The sequence below is a fragment of the Ranitomeya imitator genome, chromosome 2 (assembly GCF_032444005.1).
Source record: "Ranitomeya imitator isolate aRanImi1 chromosome 2, aRanImi1.pri, whole genome shotgun sequence".
Classification (NCBI taxonomy): domain Eukaryota; kingdom Metazoa; phylum Chordata; class Amphibia; order Anura; family Dendrobatidae; genus Ranitomeya; species Ranitomeya imitator.
The window spans coordinates 317,563,604-317,589,012 of record NC_091283.1 but is presented as its reverse complement, the minus strand read 5'-3'; the positions used below and the strand labels follow the sequence as shown (position 1 = coordinate 317,589,012).

At 44.8% G+C, this 25,409-nt stretch overlaps 2 protein-coding genes across 2 annotated transcripts in view; both read left to right on the top strand.

Annotated features, from left to right (window-relative positions):
• The window catches only part of LOC138663448 (gastrula zinc finger protein XlCGF66.1-like), a 34,734-nt gene extending 10,753 nt beyond the window's left edge, over positions 1–23,981 (top strand). The window contains exons 2-7 of the mRNA XM_069749656.1: positions 4,918–5,067; positions 5,197–5,376; positions 5,460–5,583; positions 5,667–5,764; positions 5,954–6,044; positions 23,824–23,981. Coding sequence (XP_069605757.1) covers positions 4,918–5,067; positions 5,197–5,376; positions 5,460–5,567 — 438 coding nt within the window. The 3' untranslated portion in view covers positions 5,568–5,583; positions 5,667–5,764; positions 5,954–6,044; positions 23,824–23,981. The remainder of the gene's footprint in view (positions 1–4,917; positions 5,068–5,196; positions 5,377–5,459; positions 5,584–5,666; positions 5,765–5,953; positions 6,045–23,823) is intronic.
• LOC138666470 (gastrula zinc finger protein XlCGF17.1-like) lies at positions 6,670–24,657 on the top strand. The gene is made up of 3 exons (XM_069754691.1): positions 6,670–6,751; positions 24,148–24,412; positions 24,444–24,657. Exons 1-3 carry the CDS (start codon positions 6,670–6,672, stop codon positions 24,655–24,657), a joined length of 561 nt encoding a protein of 186 aa, XP_069610792.1.
• Positions 24,658–25,409: the final 752 nt, after the last annotated feature.

The window sequence follows — 25,409 nt, the reverse complement described above, 5'->3', positions numbered from 1 at the left end:
CTCCAGTTCCCAGCCAATAAACATGCGGGGATTGCCCGCCATACACTGTAATGCCGTAGCCGTGTTGGCTACTGGCGTTGCTGTGACAGTCCGGCTGCATCACGTCATCTATACAATGTGCACAGCCAATTTTTTGTACAATACTTTGGCTTTTCTCATGGCACCGTAGGGTTTGAGGGCCTGATCTGAGAGTTCTGCATCACCCATGTACCGATTGTAATCCAAGTTACAATCTGGATTTGGGACTTGTGTTGTGGTACCACGAACTGTGACAAGGGAGCTGTTGTCACAGTGTATGGTGTGTGAGGTACCAAGGGGAGAAGTACTAGAAAACAGATATGTTTCTCCCCGGTTCATTTCCTATGTTTCCAGGTATTAATTGTAAAGCTGTTTTCAATGTAATCCGGTTCTGGTTTCTTTAGTGATCAGCGTGAAAAGGACTGGTGCCTCCCCTCCACACATACAACCCAGGTATTGACTCCTGACTGTTTTGCAGCTGATATAATCAAGAGCTGCTGGGATCTCACTCTCATCTGCTGGTCTGGGAAGCTGACACAGTAAAGGTACCTTCACACATAACGATATTGTTAACGATATCGTTGCTATTTGTGACGTAGCAACGATATCGTTAATGAAATCGTTATGTGTGACAGCGACCAACGATCAGGCCCCTGCTGGGAGATCGTTGGTCGCTGAACAAAGTCCAGAACTTTATTTCGTCGCTGGACTCCCTGGAGACATCGCTGGATCGGCGTGTGTGACACCGATCCAGCGATGTCTTCACTGGTAACCAGGGTAAACATCGGGTAACTAAGCGCAGGGCCGCGCTTAGTAACCCGATGTTTACCCTGGTTACCATGCTAAAAGTAAAAAAAAAACAAACACTAGATACTTACCTACCGCTGTCTGTCCTCCAGCGCTGTGCTCTGCTCTCCTCCTGTACTGTCTGTGAGCCGGAAAGCAGAGCGGTGACGTCACCGCTCTGCTTTCCGGCTCCCAGACAGTACAGGAGGAGAGCAGAGAAGCAGAGCGCAGCGCTGGAGGACAGACAGCGGTAGGTAAGTATGTAGTGTTTGTTTTTTTTTACTTTTAGCATGGTAACCAGGGTAAACATCGGGTTACTAAGCGCGGCCCTGCGCTTAGTTACCCGATGTTTACCCTGGTTACCGGCATCGTTGGTCGCTGGAGAGCGGTCTGTGTGACAGCTCTCCAGCGACCAAACAGCGACGCTGCAGCGATCCGGATCGTTGTCGGTATCGCTGCAGCGTCGCTAAATGTGAAGGGGCCTTAAGACTGTATGAACTTCTTTGTTATTTGCAGGTTTATTTTGTAGCTAGAATCTTGTTGTTAGTTAGTGGCCAGACGGCCTTAGACATTTTATTTCATGTTTGATAAGTGCAACATTGTATGACAAGTGTGCACAATAAAATACGCCTGGATCTTACCTGTGTGGACTCCATAGCCACCTGCTTGGGCCAAAGCAAAAAAGTCCCTTCTGAATCCTATCTCCCACAGGTGGTGAAGATAAGGACATCCCTTTTGTCCTTATAATTGACCACCAGCATGTTGTCGCTGCATTGGGCTCGGCATTCGCCTTTTCTCTGCGTTTGCCCATTTAGTGACTAAAGGTACCGTCACACTGAACGATATCGCTAGCGATCCGTGACATTGCAGCGTCCTGGCTAGCGATATCATTCAGTTTGACACGCAGCAGCGATCAGGATCCTGCTGTGATGTCGTTGATCGCTGCAGAAAGTCCAGCACTTTTATTTCGTCGCTGGACTCCCTGCAGACATCGCTGAATCGGCGTGTGTGACGCCGATTCAGCGATGTCTTCACTGGTAACCAGGGTAAACATCGGTTTACTAAGCGCAGGGCCGCGCTTAGTAACCCGATGTTTACCCTGGTTACCAGCGTAAAAGTAAAAAAAAACAAACACTACATACTTACCTTCCGCTGTCTGTCCCTGGCGCTGTGCTTCTCTGCACTGTGTAAGCGCCGGCCAGCCGGAAAGCACAGCGGTGACGTCACCGCTCTGCTTTCCGGCCGCTGTGCTCACAGTCAGTGCAGGAAAGCACAGCGCCTGGGACAGACAGCGGAAGGTAAGTATGTAGTGTTTTTTTTTTTTTACTTTTACGATGGTAACCAGGGTAAACATCGGGTTACTAAGTGCGGCCCTGCGCTTAGTAACCCGATGTTTACCCTGGTTACCGGCATCGTTGGTCGCTGGAGAGCTGTCTGTGTGACAGCTCTCCAGCGACCAAACAGCGACGCTGCAGCGATCAACATCGTTGTCGGTATCGCTGCAGCGTCGCTGAGTGTGAAGGTACCTTTAGGCAGGTGTCTCTGATTTTTTCGCATGGCGCCTCAGGCAACTTTACCTCTCGCAGAGAGAGTCTTGAAGAGGGGGATGCTGGTGTGAAAGTTATCAATGTAGAGGTGATAACCCCTATCCAGTAGTGGGTGCAGCAATTCCCACACAATTTTCCCACTCACCCCCAGCTAATCTGGGTGTCTTTTCCCTTGTAGACCCTAAATCTGTGTGTTTACCCTAGGGTACTCTCGTACAATTTGTACAGTTTAATTCCATACCTGGCCCTTTTACTGGGCAGGTATTGTTGAAATTTTAGCCTCCCTTTGAAATGAACCAGAGATTCATTTATAGTGATGTCCCTTTTGGAGGTTGTACGCCTCAGCAAATTTTCTTTTGAAGTGTTCAACCACTGACCTAATTTTATATACAGTAGACTATCAAAGTTCGGATCATCTCAGGGAGTACACTGCGCATTATCACTATAATGCAATCGTTTTTGGATCTCTTCAAATCGTGTCCTTGTCATGGCCATAGAGAATATTGGTACTGTAGAGAATATCAGTACTCCAGTATTGCCGAAGCTCTGGTTTTTGTATTATGCCCATATGCAGCACAATTCCCCAAAATGTCATCATCTCTGCTGCATCTACAGGGGTCCATCTGATGTATGATGAAGTGGGATTTTGGGTGAAAAATAAATAGGCAAACAAGTTTGTCTGGGCCACCATAAGATTTATTATTTCCTCACTGAAAAAGAATTTAAAGAATTCAATTTCAGTGAGGTCAGTGGTGTCAAACTGGATTCCTGAGCTGCTGATCAAATTCGGAATGATGGGCTGATCATTTTCGGGAGATGCAATCTATATGGGATCGATTGTTGGAGGGGTTGCCTAGGTCCTAGGGTGCCTTGTTGGGTTCATTCCTAACTAGATGAGGAGGACTAAAGGAATGTGGGATCTTCCTCACTGGCTGAATCCGTCTTGGAGGCAAGGAAAGCGTATGCCTCCTCTGGTGAATGCCGTCTTGACGAATGGGTCATTTTTATTTTATCTTTAAAAGCCCTGGGGATGTCTGTGCAAGTGGTGCTTTACACGTGTAATGTATGGAGCTTGTGTATAGGATACTATTTATTAAAAAAACAGCAGGTAAAGACCCCAATATCCACAGGTGTCCCTTCTAATTGGGGGAAACTGTCACCTCTAATAATCCTCGGACAGTTCCGACAAACACAGAAAAATGCCCCTTTATGGAGGTGACAGAAAGTCTGTTTAGTCTCTTTAGCTTCATAGTATCAGCTCTAATCCAATGGTGAGAGAGCGATTTACCCTGAAGAGTCACAGATTGTGTTGTTGTTATAAAAATGTTATATTTAGGGGGTTTTTTTCTGTTGTCTCCTTATAAGAATCATAATGGTTTTGTTTCTTTCAACTGATAGATACAAATGACCCAACTATGAAAGACGGGATCCAAACAAACATGTATCACTCTCATTGTATGGTGCCCCTTTTTTGGCCCCCACACACAGTATAACGTTCCCACAGTACCACCATCCTCAATATTATTTTTGTATTCAAGATAAAGGAATGGAGAAAGTCAGCACTCACACCTTTTAGAAGATGCTTCAGTTCTTCTACTGGTCCATGTTCATAGACCAGTGGAACATGGACCAGTAGAAGCGCAAATTAAGTATGAAACGTTCATTGTCTGTCGGGTCTTTTTTTTGGAAATCACTAAACCTGCCGCCATGCTGCCTGCACTGTTGCACTTTTTGTAATTGTCCTGAATCAAATGAAAATTAAAAAGGACTGAAGTATCTTCTAAAATGGGTGAGTGCTGATTTTCTTCATTCCATTGTCTTGATTATAAATAGCCTCACGGATATGCCCCACCCTGAAGATTTAATATACTGGAGGTTGTATCATTGGTCCTATGTGTCCATATACTGGGTAAAAACTTTCTATTTGGTGCCTCAACACTTCAATATAATTATTTTTGGAATATTTTCACACCTTTTTTTGGTGGTGTTCATGCAATATATGGAAGCCTACATGGAGATGTTGGCATCAAATAACTCCTGTCTTGATGTTCTTATAAAAAAAGGTTTTTTAAAAGCCTCAAACTTCTGTGTGTGAATCAGAGCTGAGATCTAACGTGATAGAAGATTACAGTGCGGGGAAGACGGGAAACCTTCATATAGACGGCCGGTGGTGATGGAGTCAGTGACCGACTCTGGACAAATATGTTTTTAGAGCCGAAGTAGAAGATGAAGATGTCGTCCTCACCATGAAGTAGTTATTTCTCCTGTCACGTGTAATGAATATCTCCTGCAGTATTGCTAATGCCGATTCGAGTGTCGGTAAATGAGATGAGAATTAGCGTTATGGAAGATGAGTCTATGAGGAACGTATTCAGCTGCCGACTCCGAGGAAGAAACTGCTTGTTTGTGGCCTAAAATATATAGGTTTTATTAGTAGATCTAAAGAAGAAAACTAAATACTGTAAAATAATGAATCTCCTCATATGTTTCCCTTATTATCTCCAGTAATTGTATTATTACACAGGATTTTTATGATGTTACATCGGCTCATCTTCTTCTCATTCAGGTCTCTACAATATCGGATCCTCTCAGTGAAGATCTTCTACATAAGAAAATTTTCCTGATTTACCCAGCAAAGATGGATATGGACAGAGACAAGATGGTGGAGAGGATATTACACCTCACCCTAGAGATCCTCTTCCGGCTTACTGGAGAGGTGAGAGATTCTGATGATGTCATATTACATCATTCTTATCTATGGCAATAACAGATGGACAGAACTGGAGAGGTGAGGACTCTGGAAATGTCTGTAATGAGATTTATTAATGTGTCTCTCCATAACCAGGATTACAACGTAGTGAAGAAGACCTCTAGTGAGAGTTGTCAGGACCCTGTGTCTGAGAGATGGGGAAGACCCCTGAGCCCAATCACGGGGCCTCCACCTCACCCCCTGATACATGAGGACATCAATGATCAGAAGATCCTAGAACTCATCTATAAGATGATTGGGCTGTTGACTGAAGAGGTGACACTGTTGGCAATGCTGGGACATTATACAGTAACACTATGAAGGGATTGGGGGGATTACTGTATCATTGTGTGTGTCAGGTTCCTATAAGGAGTCAGGATGTCTCCATCTATTTCTCCATGGAGGAGTGGGAGTATTTAGAAGAACACGAAGATCTGTACAAGAACATCATAATGGAGGTTCCCTAGCCCCTCACATCACCAGGTAATAGACAGGACTAAATATACACGGCCTATAATTATCTGTATGTAAAGAATGAATTCAGTCCCTGTATGTGTTTCCTCTAGATCTATCCAGTAAGAGGACAACACCAGAGAGATGTCCCCGTCCTCTTCTTTCACAGGACTGTAAACAAGAAGAGCCCAATGTTCCTCAGAATCATCAGGTAGATGGAGAGAGGTGTCCTGAGATCTCCCCTATGATGTGCAGACGGCTGTGAAGGTCTTGTGCTCAGTCTTGTTTTATCCCCCAGTATTATATGTTTTATACTTGTGTAATGAGACTGGTGGAGATGGCAGGATTAGAGCTGATCATGGATATGACTTTTCCATCTATCTATGACTTTTTGTTTTAGAGTGAAGATCTGACCCATATTAATACTACAGCGACATATGTGAGGGGTGATGAGTGGTGTAAAGAGGAGATTCCTACATGTGACTACCCAGGTGAGTAGTAACCACTAAATGTACAAAAGTTTACTAAATACCATTAAAATACAGAAACAAACATAACAAAAGGGTAATCACAGGAAAATGACAGTGGTCAACCAAGAGCAAGGAAGGTACCACAGTAAAAACAGGCAATAAAACCCAAGGCAAAAACATAATGATAGTTATGTAGGTATGCTCAAAAAGTGCATTGTGCTGACAACATGTGCCACTTGAAGATCTAATAGGTATGGAGTATGTATAAGAATACAACTGAATAACGGCACAGGAGAGGTGCAAAAAGTCAATAACCACAGTGGTAAAAAAAGCAAGAACCATCAAGCCAAAATAAAAAGGTTATACCTAGGGGTTTACCTGAAGAGCCGTTGTGCCTACCACCCCAATGCGCGTTTCAGCGCAGTGCTTTCTTCCGGGGGTCTGGCATCATGAAGAAATGGTGCCCTTATATACGTCAGAAGCATTAATCATGATTGGTATGGAAAGAGGATGTGACGCTTGCTCAAAAGGCGGCGCATGCGCAGTCGACCGCTCGGAGGTAAGAATCACTAAGGGCGTCATCGGATGAGAGAGTACACGTCACCAGGCCACACCCACGGGTGAACACAACCCGCCCAGAGCCGAAATGAAGACGCTGTCGGCAATGCCAAACAACGGAACGCCAGCGCGCACAGAACATGAAGAAAGGTGTCAGGATACCACAAGAGGTAAAAATAAGTGGGGAAAAAAGGGGGTGATAATAATTGTGAGTAAAATCACATCCTATGTTTTTGCCTTGGGTTTTATTGCCTGTTTTTACTGTGGTGTCTTCCTTGCTCTTGGTTGACCACTGTCATTTTCCTGTGATTACCCTTTTGTTATGTTTGTTTCTGTATTTTAATGGTATTTAATAAAGTTTTGTACATTTGTCAATTGGTTCGGTTTGGTGCTTTTTTCCTTTATATGATTTTCATCAATTGAGCAGTGAGTGTGAATTTCTGTACAATAACAGGATGTACAATAACAAATTGTATTGTGGTAAAGTGTTAGCCAGAAAAATCGATGTGAATACTTTTCTGCTCAATCATGACAAAAGTATTCTAGGAGTGATACCTTAATTGGCTAACCAGAAAATAATATGTTTGCAGCTTTCAGAGCACAAGTGTGAGTTGTATCCATGTAGTGACTCATAAATCCAGGTGTTAAATTGAGTCCTAGTGTCAAAGAACTGAATATCTTCATTAGTTTGAATTCTCATATTACTCTGTCACCTCATTGGGGGACACAGGACCATGGGTGCTATGCTGCTGTCCACTAGGAGGCGACACTATGTATAATCTGAAAAAGATTAACCGTGGCTCCTCCTCTGCAGTATACACCCCTGGACGGTGTCAGCGTTCTCCAGTTTTTGCTTAGTGTCGCATAGGAGGCACACCTAAGATTTTTTACTCCGGTTTTTTTCCGACGGATTACAGATGAAGAAAAGTGGGTCTCCTGCGAGACTCCCGGCATGGCTCCTTCCTCGGCCCCCTATTATGGGGGGCCCGGTTGAAGTAGAGATGGCTATTCCCTATGTCGCTCCTTCCCCAGTCCCTCGGGTGCTGGTTCGAAGTCGAGAACCCCCCTCCTTCCCCAATTCCTTTTGGTTTATGGGTTGAGGTCGAGGCGAGGATAAAGCCCCCTGAAGGTGACAGCAGCACCCTCCCTATTCCCCCTCTGGTGGCATTAGGTTGAGACACCTCAGGTAGGGCCTGTACAGGCAGCACTCTGGGCCAAAAATTTACAAGCTGGCCTCCAAGCATCCGCTCCTGAGCTGTCGGACCAAGCGGTTCAAATAGCAGTCATAGCAGATTACATGCTTCATGCAGCTCTGGATTCAGCAAGGGGTGTAGCGGGGATAGCATCAAATGCCATCACAATTCGGCGTATCCTCTGGCTGCGGGAATGGAAAGCGGACACAGCCTCAAAGAAGTCCCTCACGCACGTCCCCAACCTCAGTGGGCGACTTTTAGTGAACAGTTGGACACGATGATATCCAACGCCACCGGGGGTAAGAGTACCTCTCTTCCCCAACTGAAACCTAAACGCACTTACAAGAAGCGTAACCAAACTCTATTCCGATCCTTTCGGAATTCTTCGGGCTGGTCCGTCTCATGTCCAGCACAAAATCGTAACCGTTCCCCACGCAGGGACAACTCACGGTCGACGCAAAGGTCGGACAAGACCTGGCAGTCAAAAGCAGCCTAGTCTAAGCCCAGAGGAGGAAAATCTCAGACTCTCTCCTCATCATGACTCACGGTCTCCGGAAGACACCACACCCGTAGGCGGCCGACTTTTGCTCTTTCATCAAGTCTGGCTGCCTATTACAGAAGACAGGTGGGTCAGGGAACTAGTGTCTTCCGGATACAAGATAGAGTTCACCTCCAACCCACCGGACCGATTCTTCCTCTCTGTCCCCCAAAACCACCGGCCAAGGCTCGTGCCTTCCGACAAGCGGTCTCCTCGCTTCGTCAAGCAGGAGTCATAGTACCATTCCCCACGGCCGAGCGCTTCCGAGGGTTCTACTCCAATGTATTCGTAGTCCCCAAGAAAGGAGGCAGTGTGCGGCCCATATTGGACCTAAAACAACTCAACAAATATGTACGGGTCCGTCACTTCCGCGTGGAGTCTCTTCGGTCCATCATTGCGTCCATGGAGAAGGGAGAATATCTCGCCTCCATAGACATGCAAGATGGATACCTGCATATACCGATTGCACCTGCCCATCAGAGGTTTCTCAGGTTCGCAATCGACCAGGACCACTACCAGTTCGTGGCTCCCCCGTTCGGACTCGCCACGGCTCCCAGAGTGTTTACCAAAGTCATGGCAGCCACCATGGTCGTCCTGCACTCCAGAGGCATAGTAGTCATTCCATACTTGGACGATCTACTCATCAAGGCTCCCACCTTCAAGGACTGCGAGCTCAGCGTCTCAATTACAATCAACACTCTGAGTCGCATGGGCTGGTTAGTCAATTTACAAAAGTCATCACCAACCCCGAGTCAGTCTCTGACCTTCCTGGGAATGCTATTCAACACCTCCAGGGGTCTAGTGCTCCTTCCCAAGGACAAGGCATGGGCTCTTCGCCTAGGAGTCCGCACCCTCCTCCGCAAACCCCCTCGATCTCTCCGGTTCACCATGAGAGTCCTCGGCAGGATGGGGGCAGCAATAGAGGCCATCCCATTTGCCCAGTTTCGCCTCAGGCCTCTCCAACTAGCCATCCTCAAGTCCTGGGACAAAAACCCTTTCTCTCTCAACAGGGAGTTCCGGCTAACGTCGTCAACCAAGAGGTCCCTGCACTGGTGGCTCAAGCCAACCTCGCTAGCAAAGGGGAAATCCTTTCTCACAGGTCAATGGAAGGTTCTGACCACCGATGCGAGCCTGACGGGTTGGGGTGCAGTGCACCTACACCACAGGGCAAGTGGTCCCCAGTGGAAGCGACCATGCCCATCAACATCCTGGAAATTTGTGCCATCCTCCTGGCATTGAGAGCCTTTCATCACTTACTGGCAGCCTCTCACATCAAAATACAGTCGGACAATGCCACGGCTGTGGCATATGTGAATCACCAAGAGGGGACCCGCAGTACCCAGGCGATGCGAGAGGTGTCACATATCCTCCACTGGGCAGAGGACACCGGGTCGGTTCTCTCGGTGGTCCACATTCCAGGTGTGGACAACTGGGAAGCAGACTTCCTCAGCCGACAAGAAATAGACTCGGGGGAGTGGTCTCTCCATCCCGAAATTTTTCACCAGATTTGCCATCGCTGGGGGACTCCGGATGTGGACCTAATGGCATCCCATTTCAATGCCAAGGTCTCCAACTTCATGGCCAGAACACACGATCCGCGGTCGCTCGGAGCAGAAGCTCTGGTTCAGGGCTGGACCCAGTTCCAGCTTCTGTACATTTTTCCACCTCTCCCCCTGATATCCAGGGTGGTGAGGAAGATCAAGCAAGAGGGAGTTCCAACCATCCTAATCGCACCGGACTGGCCCAGACGTACATGGTACGCCGACATCGTACAACTTACAGCAGACGCCCCCTGGCGTCTCCCCGACCGCCCCGATCTTCTATCAAAGGGCCCGTTCTACCACCAGAACTCAGGGGCTCTCAATTTAACGGCGTGGCCCTTGAGACCTGGGTTCTAACCCAGGCAGGGCTCTCGCCAGACGTCATTGGAACCATGATCAGGGCACGGAAGCCAGCCTCTGCCAAGATCTATTACCATACTGGAAAGCTTTCTTTACCTGGTGCGAATCTCGTGGCCAGACTCCACTCCCTTATTCCTTACCCAAAGTACTTGGTTTTCTCTAATCGGGTCTGGAGGCCAGGCTGTACCTGGTCCTGACAGCATTGCAGGAACCACCCTTCGAACCCCTTAAGGAGGTCCCACTCTGCCTTCTATCCCAGAAGGTGGTTTTCCTGGTGGCAATCACCTCGCTACGCAGGGTGTCTGAACTGACAGCACTCTCCTGCAGACGGCCCTTCCTGGTTTTCACCAAGACAAGGTAGTTCTCCGTACGGTCCCATCCTTCCTTCCGAAGGTTGTGTCCCACTTCCACCTCAATGAGGAAATTTCACTGCCATCCCTTTGTCCGGTCCCGGTTCATAGAGTGGAGAAGGCTCTGCATACACTTGACCTTGTCAGGGCATTGCATATATATGTGTCTAGGACTGCGTCCTTCCGGAGGTCTGACTCTCTTTTCCTTCTTCCGGAAGGCGGCCGCAAGGGATTGTCAGCTTCCAACGCTACCCTTGCCAGGTGGCTCAAATCCACCATACAAGACACCTACCGCCTTAAGAATTCTCCTCTTCCAGCCGGCATTACGGCATACTCTACTCGAGCGGTAGGGGCCTCCTGGGCCATTCGGCACCAGGCTTCGGCACAACAAGTGTGTAAGGCGGCCACTTGGACTAGCCTACACACGTTTACTAAACACTACAGGGTTCATACCCAGTCCTCAGCGGACGCGAGCCTGGGTAGATGTGTTCTGCAGGCGGCGGTGCCCCAAGTATAGCGGCCTGTCTGCACAATATTCGTCCATTGCTTCCCACCCAGGGACTGCTTTGGGACGTCCCATGGTCCTGTGTCCCCCAATGAGGCGACAGAGTAAAGGAGATTTTTGTGTACTCACCGTAAAATCTTTCTCTTAGCCTCTAATTGGGGGACACAGCTCCCACCCTGTTGCCCTTCCGGGCCGTTGTTACTGTCGAGTTCTCATATTGTTTGCTTGAGCTTGCACATAGTTGCCTTCTTATAGGCATGGTTATGTTATTCATGTCACATTCCTCCTACTGCTTTTGCACAAAACTGGAGAAGGCTGACGCCGTACAGGGGTGTATACTGCAGAGGAGGAGCCACGGTTAATCTTTTTCAGATTATGCATAGTGTCGCCTCCTAGTGGGCAGCAGCATAACACCCATGGTCCTGTGTCCCCCAATTAGAGGCTAAGTGAAAGAGATTTTACGGTGAGTACACAAAAATCTCCTTTTTTCTTTGTGTCATCCTTAAAATTACCTTTTAGTATTAAGACTTTTAAGTCTGTCATACAATGTCCAGTTCCAGAGAAATGTTTTCCCACAGGCGTGTCCACAATATGCATGTTCTATCAAAGGCACTAACATTCTGTCCTACAAAACAGCTTGATAGGGCTCAGTTCTGTAACGATATCAAGGAATTCTTCCACAGATTGCTACTCAAAGAATTCTTTCATAACAGATATCGCATCACAAGACAATGTGAACGACACAGCGAAAAAGAAAGAGGACAAGCTGGACCCCGCAACCTGGCCACAACCAAACTCTGGATCACTACATTGACTGTTTCCGTAAAAAGGTTATATCTGACATTTTGGACAGACACCATAAAGTGCCGCAAAATATCACTATGGAGGAAAGAAAAGCCGTACAAGCCTTAAAAGCCAATAACAATATCATCATCAAACCAGCAGACAAAGGAGGAGCTATAGTCATAATGAACATGACAGATTACATCCAGGAAGCAAACAGACAACTCTTGGATATAAAATACTGCACTCCACTTCAGGGAGATCCGACCAAACAATACACAGAGGAACTAACACATATCATCAATGGATTTGATTGTACTTCATCCTCAATACTGGAACTAACACCAGACAATCCCCAAACAGATACCTTCTACATGTTGCCTAAGGCTGGTTTCACATTGTGTTAGTGCAGTCCGTTCAACACATGCGTTAACACAAGTGCTGTTAAAGATCGCGTGATATGATCGCGCTAGCGCAGATACTCCATCTGCGCTAGCGGTGACGGGCCTCGAAACGCTGCAGACCACGTCCGAGGGTCCGTCACAGAATGCGTTATTATGACACACGTTAGCGATGCGCTACATGATTGCAGTCAATGGGTGCGCTAACGCATCCGTTACATAGCGTTAGTGGCGCTATATAACAGATGCCGTCAGCGCATTGCCATTAACGCAATGTGAACCCAGCCTAAAATACATAAAGAAGGTAATCCTGGGAGGCCTATCACCTCTGGTATTGGGACTTTAACTGAGAATATTTCCGGCTGGGTGGAGAACATTCTGAAGCCCTTGGTGAGGTGCACACCCAGCTATATCCAGGACATCATGGATACTCTTTGCAAATTATCAGCGCTGGGCCCACTTCCAGAAGACACGATACTAGCCACCATGGATGTAGAGTAGCTCTATTCCAACATTCCTCATGAGGATGGAATTGCAGCATGGAAATATTTCCTTCAAAAGAACAATCTAGCCACAGAACCGGCACTGTAGCTAGATCAGGTTTATGCTCCATCACAACTATTTTTCTTTTGGAAACAATTTATACCAACAGTGTATGGGCAGCGCCATGGGAAGCAAAATGTCTGCACAATATGCTAAGGCTGGGTTCACACTGCGTTAGTGTGACCCGTTTAACGGACTACGATACACCGCGGCATAACGCGGTGTAACGTAGTCCATTAACGCCGACATTACTTTCTATGGCGGACGCATCGCTAGCGCACGCCCACAATGGGCGTGCACTAGCGATGTGCCGTCATTGAGTGACGGACCCGAGACGCGGGCTGCAGTGTTTCTGGGTCCATCACTGCTAGCGCAGATGGAGCTAGCAGATGCTCCATCTGTGCTAGCGCTGTCCCAACATCGGCATTTGCGTTAGCGCAGTCCGTTTAATGTATGTGTTGAACGGACTGCACTAACGCAGTGTGAACTTAGCCTAACTTATTTTTGGCGAAACTGGAGTAAGAATTTTTGTCATCTTGCTCTGTTAAACCTCTTGCATACTTCCGCTACATTGATGATCTGCTAATAATCTGGACAGGCTCAAAAGATAATCTACTCACCTTCCACAATAACTTCAATAAGTACCACCCAACCATCAAGCTCGCCCTCAACTTTTCAAAGACCCAAATACATTTTCTGGACATGACCATATACATCAAGGACAACACCATACAAACATCCATTTACCATAAGCCCACAGGACGTCCGGCATATCTTAGATGGAACATCTTTCATCCAAGACACACCAAAAAATCCATCATCTACAGTCAAGCTCTGAGATATATTCGGATCTGTAAAGAAGGGGAACTACATTTGCTATCACTGAGGAACACATTCCTACAACAAGGATACCATCCACTGGTAATAGATGAACAGATCCACAGGGCTACAAGGGTCCCAAGAAACAGCCTCCTGGATTACACACTGAGGGAGGACAACAACAGGGTACCTCTTGTGGTCACATTCAACCCCCACATGAGCGTTCTAAGGAAAATTGGTGCTGATCTCCAACCCATATTCCACAGAGACCACAAATTGAAAGATACATTCCCAGAACTACCACATCTCTCCTATAAATGGCCCCCTAACGTAAGGAATCTGCTTGTCAGAAGTGTCCTCTCATCACCATCAGTGACTGGCACATTCCCATGTAACAATATAAAATGCAAAACTTGTACTCACATATTACCAACAAATATAGTCCGTGTACCAAACACAAATCAGGACTAAAGGTCACGGGTTCCTTCTCATGTACATCCTCCAATGTGGTGTACATGATACAATGTACGAGGTGCCCTGGAAGTATCTATATTGTGGAAACCATGTAAAAACTACTAACTAGGATGAATCTACACAGACACACAATCAGGAATGAAATGGACACACCGGTGGGAAAACATTTCTCTGGACCTGGACACAGTATGACAGATTTAAAAGTCTTAATACTAAAAGGTCATTTTAAGGGTGACAGAGAAAGAAAAATTTGAGAATTCAAACTAAAGAAGATATTCAATTCTTTGACACTAGGGCTCAATTTAACACCTGGATTTATGAGTCACTACATGGACACAATTCACACCTCCACCAGAAGGACTCCAGATAACTAAGAACATCATTCCCACTGCCTCTCCATTTGTAAAGGTACCTTCACACTGAACGATATCGCTAGCGATCTGTGACGTTGCAGCGTCCTGGCTAGCGATATCGTTCAGTTTGACACGCAGCAGCGATCAGGATCCTGCTGTGATGTCGTTGGTCGCTGCAGAAAGTCCAGCACTTTATTTCGTCGCTGGACTCCCTGCAGACATCGCTGAATCGGCGTGTGTGACGCCGATTCAGCGATGTCTTCACTGGTAACCAGGGTAAACATCGGGTTACTAAGCGCAGGGCCGCGCTTAGTAACCCGATGTTTACCCTGGTTACCAGCATAAAAGTTAAAAAAAAAAAAACACTACATACTTACCTTCGCTGTCTGTCCCCGGCGCTCTGCTTTCCTGCACTGGCTGTGAGCGCCTGCCAGCCGGAAAACACAGCGGTGACGTCACCGCTCTGCTTTCCGGCCGCTGTGCTCACAGTCAGTGCAGGAAAGCAGAGCGCCGAGGACAGACACTGAAGGTAAGTATGTAGTGTTTGTTTTTTTACTTTTACGATGGTAACCAGGGTAAACATCGGGTTGCTAAGCGCGGCCCGATGTTTACCCTGGTTACCGGCATCTTTGGTCACTGGAGAACTGTCTGTGTGACAGCTCTCCAGTGACCAAACAGCGACGCTGCAGCGATCAACATCGTTGTCGGTATCGCTGCAGCGTCGCTTTGTGTGAAGGTACCTTAAGAAAATGCCTAATTAGATTTCCTTGGTTTATCTTTAGGAGGCATCACACCTCCCACCCCTGAACAAATGTCCTACTGTAGTATTCCTTAAATGTGCTTTTTTCTTATTAACCTATTTGTAATCTGCCTGAAGAAGGAGCCGCTGTGCTCTGAAAGCTGCAAACATGTTATTTTCTGGTTAGCCAATAAAGGTATCACTCCTAGAATACTTTTGTCATCATTGGGCAGAAAGTATTCACATCGATTGTACAATAACAGCAGAATTTCCCTTTATCCTGACTTTTCAATTTCTTTTAAAACCGACTAACTTCAAGGAAGATTGTGATAAACTGCATAAAATCCATCACACCTGTGCCATTATATATCTCTAAGCTGTGCGTGGCTGATGGCTGTAATATACATTTATTCTTGCCTGCAGGAGATGTGTTGGCTCGAGCCCTGGTTTCATGGATTCACTCCATGTTATAAATGACATTATGTTTTCGATCCTAAGGAATTCAGATCACTGCACAACCTCTCCTGAAATGAGGAGCAATATTATATTCTCTAATCTTCTGGTCAAGACTCATAGTAGCCTCAATGGTCCACCATAAATGAATGCAACTCCGGCTTACTGTTGAAGTTCTTCCCTCGTACATACGTTGTTGTTGGGAATGTAACATATAATAACATTTTTTAGTTTTTTTTACTTGTTCATACTGTATGATAGTTTAACCCCTCTGTGACCTTAGACGTACTATCCCGTCCAGTTGCCCTGGGCCTATCTGACCCTGGACGGGATAGTACGTCATAGCGATCGGCAGCGCTCACGGGGGGAGCGCGGCCGGGTGTCAGCTGCTTATCGCAGCTGACATCCGGCACTATGTGCCAGGAGCGGTCACGGACCGCCCCCGGCACATTAACCCCTGGCACACCGCGATCAAAGATGATCGCGATGTGCCGGCGGTGCAGGGAAGCATCGCGCAGGGAGGGGGGCTCCCTGTGGGCTTCCCTGAGCCCCCCGCAGCAACGCGATCACATCGCGTTGCTGCGAGGGTCTCCCTACCTCCCTCCCTGCTCCAGGCCCGGATCCAAGATGGCCGCGGATCCGGGTCCTGCAGGGAGGGAGGTGGCTTCACAGAGCCTGCTCAGAGCAGGCACTGTGAAGCCTGCACTGCTCTAAGTCAGATCAGTGATCTGACAGAGTGCTGTGCAAACTGTCAGATCACTGATCTGTGATGTCCCCCCCTGGGACAAGGTAAAAAAGTTTAAAAAAAATTTTCCAAATGTGTAAAAAAAAATTTAAAAAAATATTCCAAATTAATGAAAAAAAATATATATATTATTCCCATAAATACATTTCTTCATCTAAATAAAAAAAAAACCAATAAAAGTGCACATATTTAGTATCGCCGCGTCCGTAACGACCCGACCTATAAAACTGACCCGCTAGTTAACCCCTTCAGTAAACACCGTAAGGAAAAAAAAAAAAAGGCAAAAAACAACGCTTTATTATCATACCACCGAACAAAAAGTGGAATAACACGCGATCAAAAAGACAGATATAAATAACCATGGTCCCGCTGAAAACGTCATCTTGTCCCGCAAAAAACGAACCGCCATACAGCATCATCAGCAAAAAAAATAAAAAAGTTATAGTCCTGAGAATAAAGCGATGCAAAAATAATTATTTTTTCTGTAAAATAGTTTTTATCGTATAAAAGCGCCAAAACATAAAAAAATGATATAAATGAGGTGTTGCTGTAATCGTACTGAACCGAAGAATAAAACTTCTTTATCAATTTTACCAAACGCGGAACGGTATAAACGCCTCCCCCAAAAGAAATTCATGAATAGCTGGTTTTTGGTCATTCTTCCTCACAAAAATCGGAATAAAAAGCGATCAAAATATGTCAGGTGCCCGAAAATGTTACCAATAAAAACGTCAACTCGTCCCGCAAAAAACAAGACCTCACATGACTCTGTGGACCAAAATATGGAAAAATTATAGCTGTCAAAATGTGGTAACGCAAAAAATATTTTTTGCAATAAAAAGCGTCTTTCAGTGTGTGACGGCTGCCAATCATAAAAACCCGCTAAAAAACTCGCTATAAAAGTAAATCAAACCCCCCTTCATCACCCCCTTAGTTAGGGAAAAATAAAAAAAATGTATTTATTTCCATTTTCCCATTAGGGCTAGGGTTAGGATTAGGGCTAGGGTTAGGGCTAGAGTTAGGGCTAGAGTTAGGGCTAGGATTAGGGCTAGGGTTAGGGCTAGGGTTAGGGCTAGGGTTAGGGCTAGGGTTAGGGTTGGGGCTACAGTTAGGGTTGGGGCTAAAGTTAGGGTTAGGGTTTAGATTAAATTTACAGTTGGGAATAGGGTTGGGATTAGGGTTAGGGGTGTGTCAGGGTTAGAGGTGTGGTTAGGGTTACCGTTGGAATTAGGGTTAGGGGTGTGTTTGGATTAGGGTTTCAGTTATAATTGGGGGGTTTCCACTGTTTAGGCACATCAGGGGCTCTCCAAACACGACATGGCGTCCGATCTCAATTCCAGCCAATTCTGCGTTGAAAAAGTAAAACAGTGCTCCTTCCCTTCCGAGCTCTCCCGTGTGCCCAAACAGGGGTTTACCCCAACATATGGGGTATCAGCGTACTCAGGACAAATAGGACAACAACTTTTGGGGTCCAATTTCTCCTGTTACCCTTGGGAAAATACAAAACTGGGGGCTAAAAAATAATTTTTGTGGGAAAACAAAAAGATTTTTTATTTTCACGGATCTGCGTTATAAACTGTAGTGAAACACTTGGGGGTTCAAAGTTCTCACAACACATCTAGATAAGTTCATTGAGGGGTCTAGTTTCCAATATGGGGTCACTTGTGGGGGGTTTCTACTGTTTAGGTACATTAGGGGCTCTGCAAACGCAATGTGACGCCTGCAGACCATTCCATCTAAGTCTGCACTCCAAATGGCGCTCCTTCCCTTCCGAGCCCTCCCATGTGCCCAAACGGTGGTTTCCCCCCCCCCCCCCCCCCACCCCACATATGGGGTATCAGCGCACTCAGGACAAATTGGACAACAACTTTTGGGGTCCAATTTCTTCTCTTACCCTTGGAAAAATAAAAAATTGGGGGCAAAAATATAATTTTTGTGAAAAAATATGATTTTTTATTTTTACGGTTCTGCATTATAAACTTCTGTGAAGCACTTGGTGGGTCAAAGTGCTCACCACACCTCTAGATAAGTTCCTTAGGGGGTCTACTTTCCAAAATGGTGTCACTTGTGGGGGGTTTCAATGTTTAGGCACATCAGTGGCTCTCCAAACGCAACATGGCGTCCCATCTCAATTCCTGTCAATTTTGCATTGAAAAGTCAAACGGCGCTCCTTCCCTTTTGAGCTCTCCCATGCGCCCAAACAGTGGTTTACCGCCACATATGGGGTATCAGCGTACTCAGGACAAATTGTACAACAACTTTTGGGGTCCATTTTCTCCTGTTACCCTTGGTAAAATAAAACAAATTGGAGCTGAAGTAAATTTTTTGTGAAAAAAAGTTAAATGTTCATTTTTATTTAAACATTCCAAAAATTCCTATGAAACACCTGAAGGGTTAATAAACTTCTTGAATGTGGTTTTGAGCACCTTGAGGGGTGCAGTTTTTAGAATGGTGTCACACTTGGGTATTTTCTATCATATAGACCCCTCAAAATGACTTCAAATGAGATGTGGTCCCTAAAAAAAATGGTGTTGTAAAAATGAGAAATTGCTGGTCAACTTTTAACCCTTATAACTCCCTAACAAAAAAAGTTTTTGGTTCCAAAATTATGCCGATGTAAAGTAGACATGTGGAAAATGTTACTTATTAAGTATTTTGTGTGACATATCTCTGTGATTTAATTGCATAAAAATTCAAAGTTTGAAAATTGCAAAATTTTCAAAATTTTCGCCAAATTTCCGTTTTTTTCACAAATAAACGCAGGTACTATCAAAGAAATTTTACCACTATCATGAAGTACAATATGTCACGAGAAAACAATGTCAGAATCACCAGGATCCGTTGAAGCGTTCCAGAGTTATAACCTCATAAAGGGACAGTGGTCAGTATTGTAAAAATTGGCCTGGTCATTGGCGTGCAAACCACCCTTGGGGGTAAAGGGGTTAAATGTGGTGGGATTGATCTGCCTCTCTTATGTGAGTCTGTAACTCCATGATAGTCTTAAAAAAAAAAAAAAAAAAAGCTCTCCATCGCCTCTTCCAAATGCCTAAGATCTAAATTTAAAGTGAACCTGTCAGCAGGATTGTTCACAGTAACCTACACATAGGGTCAGGTCAGCGCCGTTATACTAATTACATTGATACCTGGTGATGAAATCTGTCTTGTGGTTTTTGTTTAATTTTTTTGTTTTTTTCAGTTAAAGATTCTCCTGCTCCAGGGCGGGGCTGTGGGCGGGGCTTTATGTGGTGCTCTGCTTTCATATTCATCTGTATTGGCTTATGGCAGGTCACTGATCCTTCAGTCTATAAAGGCACGGATGATTGACCTTGTGGAGACCAAAACATCCAACACTGCGGAGACACCATCACGTGTTTCTCAACGCAGTGATCCAGAACACTGCCCCCAAATATGCAAATGCAAGTAGAGGAGCTGCGGAGACACCATCACGTGTTTCTCAACGCAGGCAGTGAATAGCCAGGCCTTTCCCCGGGAAGGAACAACCAAGGGAAGGGCAGCATCCAATAAAGGAAAACATCCAATAAAGGAAAACCACCTATGCCAAGCATGGTATCCATCCACAGACAGTTGTTTCAGGGTTTTTGCCCCTCATCAGTGTGGAGTAGGAAACTGGCTATCAGGAGCAGTGCCTAGTAGAAAGTCTATAAAGGCACGGATGATTGACCTTGTGGAGACCAAAACATCCAACACTGCGGAGACACCATCACATGTTTCTCAACGCAGTGATCCAGGACACTGCCCCCAAATATGCAAATGCAAGTAGAGGAGCTGCGGAGACACCATCACGTGTTTCTCAACGCAGGCAGTGAATAGCCAGGCCTTTCACCGGTAAGGAACAACCAAGGGAAGGGCAGCATCCAATAAAGGAAAACATCCAATAAAGGAAAACCACCTATGCCAAGCATGGTATCCATCCACAGACAGCTGTTTCGGGGGTTTTGCCCCTCATCAGTGTGGTGTAGGAAACTGGCTATCAGGAGCAGTGCCTAGTAGAAAGTCTATAAAGGCACGGATGATTGACCTTTTGGAGACCAAAACATCCAACACTGCGGAGACACCATCACAAAAGGAAAGGAAAACCACCTATGCCAAGCATGGTATCCATCCACAGACAGCGGAGTGTGGATGGATACCATACTTGGCATAGGTGGTTTTCCTTTATTGGATGTTTTCCTTTATTGGATGCTGCCCTTCCCTTGGTTGTTCCTTCCCGGGGAAAGGCCTGGCTATTCACTGCCTGCGTTGAGAAACACGTGATGGTGTCTCCGCAGCTCCTCTACTTACTGATCCTTCAGTGACCTGCCCCCCATTTTTTCATAATGCATATAATAATGTTGGCATTATTTTTGATCATGCCTATAATAATGTGGCTATTGTGAGGCTTAGAAATTTTTTTTACATCCAACAAAATGACACTGACGGCGCTTGCCAGTTGCATCTACCTCTTACTTATAGATGCTACTGCACAGGCGCCGCTATCGCCGGTGACATTTTGCTGGATGTAATTTATTTTCTAAGCCATACAATATTATTTATTATTATTATTATACATTTTTATAGTGCCATTTATTCCATGGCGCTTTACAAATGAAAAAGGGGGCAAATATGAATAAATACATTAAACATGAGCAAAAAAAAAGGCACACAGGTACATAAGGAGGGATATTGTAGGCATAATCAACAATAATATCGACCTTATTATATGCATTATGTAAAAATGGAGGGCAGGTCACTGAGGGATCAGCAACCGGTCATAAGGCAATACAGATGCATATGTAATCAGGGCACCACATCAAGCCCCGCCCACAGTCATACCCACAGCCCCGCCCCAGAGCACGAAAATCTCATTAAATGAAAGCTAAAAATACAGATTAAACAACAACCACAAGACTGATTTCATCACCAGGTATCAGTGTAATCCGTATAACGGCACCAACCTGAATGTCTGTAGGTTACTGTGCACAATCTTGCTGACAGGTTCCCCTTAAGACACCTCAGCTCTGCACTATTATACACAGTTCTTTTTAAATGTGTAATATTTCTTCTTGATACTCATCTGACAGAAAATATTGGTCCTTACGATACTTTAGATTGTGAAGTCACCGAGCCCCATACTCTAATTACACCAGAGAGGTTTCACCACTAGCTACTCATTTATTACTGATGGAGACTGTTGAGGTTGATGATTTCAGTAGTTGTGTTATTGTCTATAGTCACAGTTTTTGATTACAGTAGTCAGTGTCAATAATACTCTGATTTAACCTCTTCCCGCAGCCAGTTTTGTGTTCCTAATCAAGCCCCATTTTTCATATCTGACGTGTGTCACATTATGTAGTGATAACTTTGGAATTAATCACAAATTATAATTAAAACAAATGGATCTCTACAAATTATTTTCCAACTTTGTATAATACCCTACATACAATTTTACTGTCTGGGCACATGACAGTGTTCAGAACAGAAGGAGCGCCATGTAGCTACTAGAATGTAGATCTAGCTAGACTAGATTGCAGACACAATGTATTGGGTCACCTGGCAGCTCAAAAGATATCCACCATGGACATGCTTGGCACTATCTTCTCTGCTTTCCATATCCCAAGGATTGCCTTGCTCATCGCCCTTTAACACCCTTGCATTTATCTGGACTTACACTGGGACCCTTAGGCTTGGTCCATGGTGTTACCTGCCATTCTGTGGTATTAGATGGCAAGAAGAATAGTCAGGTAGCTGGGTCAGAACCACAAGGACAGAATCAGAAGACACAAGAGTAGTCAGTAAACGGGCCACGTTCACAACAATAAGCAAATACACAAGCCACAATGTGAGCACAGAGGACTGAACCAGAGGAGAACAATGCTGTTTCTGGCAGATTCCGGCCATGTGCTTTGAGCTTTAGTAGGGTGTGGTACTTTCCAAATGGCTGAAGTAGGCAGCAGATTACTCCAGCTGGACAGCAGGAACAGATCCCAGAGGAGATTCGACACACCATATGCAGAAGCCCTAACTAGGGTTGATCGAATAGCTTCAGATAAGTGCTTATCCGAATAGCTATAGTGCTTCCTGAATTGCTGCCTTGGTAACCTGGATACCTGTAGCGCTCCTGATAATGAACTGTTCGGCGTCGCTGCTGCATGTGTCGTGGCTGTGTGATGGTCACAACACTAGCATGGATAGCCGAAAAATGGGCACGGGCACTGCATGTATGAGTTGTGACTGTCACACAGCCACATCACAGGTAGCTGCAGTGATGAACAGATGATTATCGGGAGCGCTCCATTTAACAAGGTTCCCGAGGCAACTATTCGGTAAGCGCTATAGCTATTAGGATAAGGAGTTATGCAAAAGATATTCGATCAACCCTAGCCCTAATATAACTAAATGACAGAAAACCAGAATAGTCGAAATCCCCATAAAGTGATTCCATTTTATAAATTAATTCACTGAGGGTTATCATCTATATACACGTGGTCAAAATTCTTCGTTTAATGACAGAAAAACACACAATGGTCACAGAAATAACTTGACTCTAACAAAAGTAATAATAAATAAAAAAGATTGTAGACACCTGTGATACTAATTAGTGGACACACCTTGATTTAACCTGTCCCTTTTGTCACATTTTCAAGGGTACCATCATTTCTGTCCAGGCCTATTTCATGAGTTTTATTCTTTTTTAATTCTGTGGAAGCATGGTTGAAAAGCAATGTCTGACGTTCATTTGTTCATTTTCATAGATTATTTATTATTACTTTTGTCAGATTCAAGTTCTTTTGGTGACTGTTGTGAAATTTTCTGTCATTAAACGAGGGGTAACAAAAATTTTTTACCACGTGTGTAGGAGGACTGAATATTTTGATTCCACAGCCACTTTCCAGAAATTAACATGCAGTGGAATTTGGAGAGTGAAAAATTACACATTTGCCATTTTATTACCCAACACTTAGTGCCCAGATTGTGCTTACTATAATATTGCTAAATACAGAGATCCTAAATGTTGTTTGAGCACACTGCAAGACTCAGAAGTGAGAGCAGATTTTGCTGGATTGGTTTATAGAAACCCTCTTGCTTTTCAGCAGCCTTTGAGCCACTAATAATGTGGGAACCTCTGTTTTTCCATTGACAGATGATGGACCTGAGTGGGGACTTGTTTTTTGTGAGATGAGAATTCATATTATTTTCGCCTACATAACATTGGTTGGTTTCTTTTTATTCAATATTTGGGAGACAGAATAAACACAGTTGAACACCGCACACCACTGATTAATCTAATAAGATTTTCTATTAGACTGTGAACTGTCATTGTCTTGGTAAATAATTACAGTTTTTTTACATAGCTTGCCATTTTTATGTACAGTTTAAGTCAAAATGTTCAAAAATATAAAATTTAAGGATATTTTATACAAAAATAATTGTTTTTTTCTTAGCAGATGACTGTACCCGGAGATCAGAGGGACAGCTGACATCTTCAGTTTTTAAATCGGATGATCTCGAAATCCCACAGGATGCAACTGAATTGAATGTCATGACTTCAGATATACCATCATCCCTTCACAGCAAAGATCTGTCATCTGATCCTTTGAAACAGGTCCTGTCTTCTGATTTATTACTGACTACAAAGGAAAATGAAAGTCACAAAATAAGCATTAAAACACAATCTGCTCCTAAATAAAATAAGTCATTTTCACATTCAATATATGGAAATACAATAAACCAAAGAACCCACACAAGGGGGTAACCTTTTTCCTGTTCAGAATGTGGGAAATGTTTTAACCGAAAATCAGATTTGGTTGAGCACCAGAGAATCTACACAGGGCAAAAGCCTTATTCATGTTCAGAATGTGGGAAATGTTTTAACGAGAAATCAGATTTGGTTCAGCACCATAGAACTCACACAGGGGAGAAGCCTTTTTCCTGTTCAGAATGTGGGAAATGTTTTAACCACAAACGTAGTCTTCTTGTTACACACCAGAGAACTCACACAGGGGAGAAGCCATTTTCCTCTTCAGAATGTGGGAAGTGTTTTTACCATAAAACAAATTTCTTTAAGCACCAGAGAAGTCACAGGAGTGAAACATTTTTCCTGTTCAGAATGTGGGAAATATTTTAACCATAAATTTATTCTTGTTATGCACCAGAGAACTTACACAGGGGAGAAGCCTTTTTCCTGTTCAGCATGTGGGAAATGTTTTAACCACAAATGTAATCTTGTTACACACCAGAGAAATCACACAGTGGAGGAGGATATAGGCCCCCCAGCCTAAAAACAGCAGCCTGCAGCTGCCTAGAAAAGGTGCCTCTGTTAGAGGCACCTTTTCAAGTGCTTTGCCTGGCTCTTCCCACTTGCCCTGTAGTGGTGGCAAGTGGGGTTAATATTTGTGGGGTTGATGTCACCTTTGTATTGTTAGGTGACATCAATCCTATGGCTTAGTAATGGAGAGGTGTCTATAAGACACCCACCCATTATTAATCCTATCATTGTATGGTACATAAATACACAGCCAGACTAAAGTCCTGTATTTGAAAAAATGACACAGACTCCTTTATTATTCTCAATTAAACCATACTTACTGCATACCCTAATCCCAGCAAAGCCCTCGATCTCTTGCAGTAAAAATAAAAAAACAATAATATACCATACCTGTGCATTGTTCTGTCCGACGCGTAATCCATGTCTGGGGGCTAAATACTGTAGTTTTCAACTTTGATGGTGCCAAGATGCAACCATTCCGGCTGATAGCGCAACATCATTCACCATTGGTGACATCATCGAGTCCGGGCTGAACTTCGTTGACCTCAGGACCATGGGAAAATGCCAGTGATGATGTCACTTTGGTCAATGATGCTGTGCTCTCAGCATCTCATTTACCAGTGGTTTTCAGCCGGGGCGGTCACATCTTTTCACCGTCCAGGTTGCAAACTAGCCCCCAGACATCGATGACGGCGTGGGAGATACCGACGGACAGGTATGGTATATATATATATATTTTTTATTTGTATTACAGGAGATTGAGGG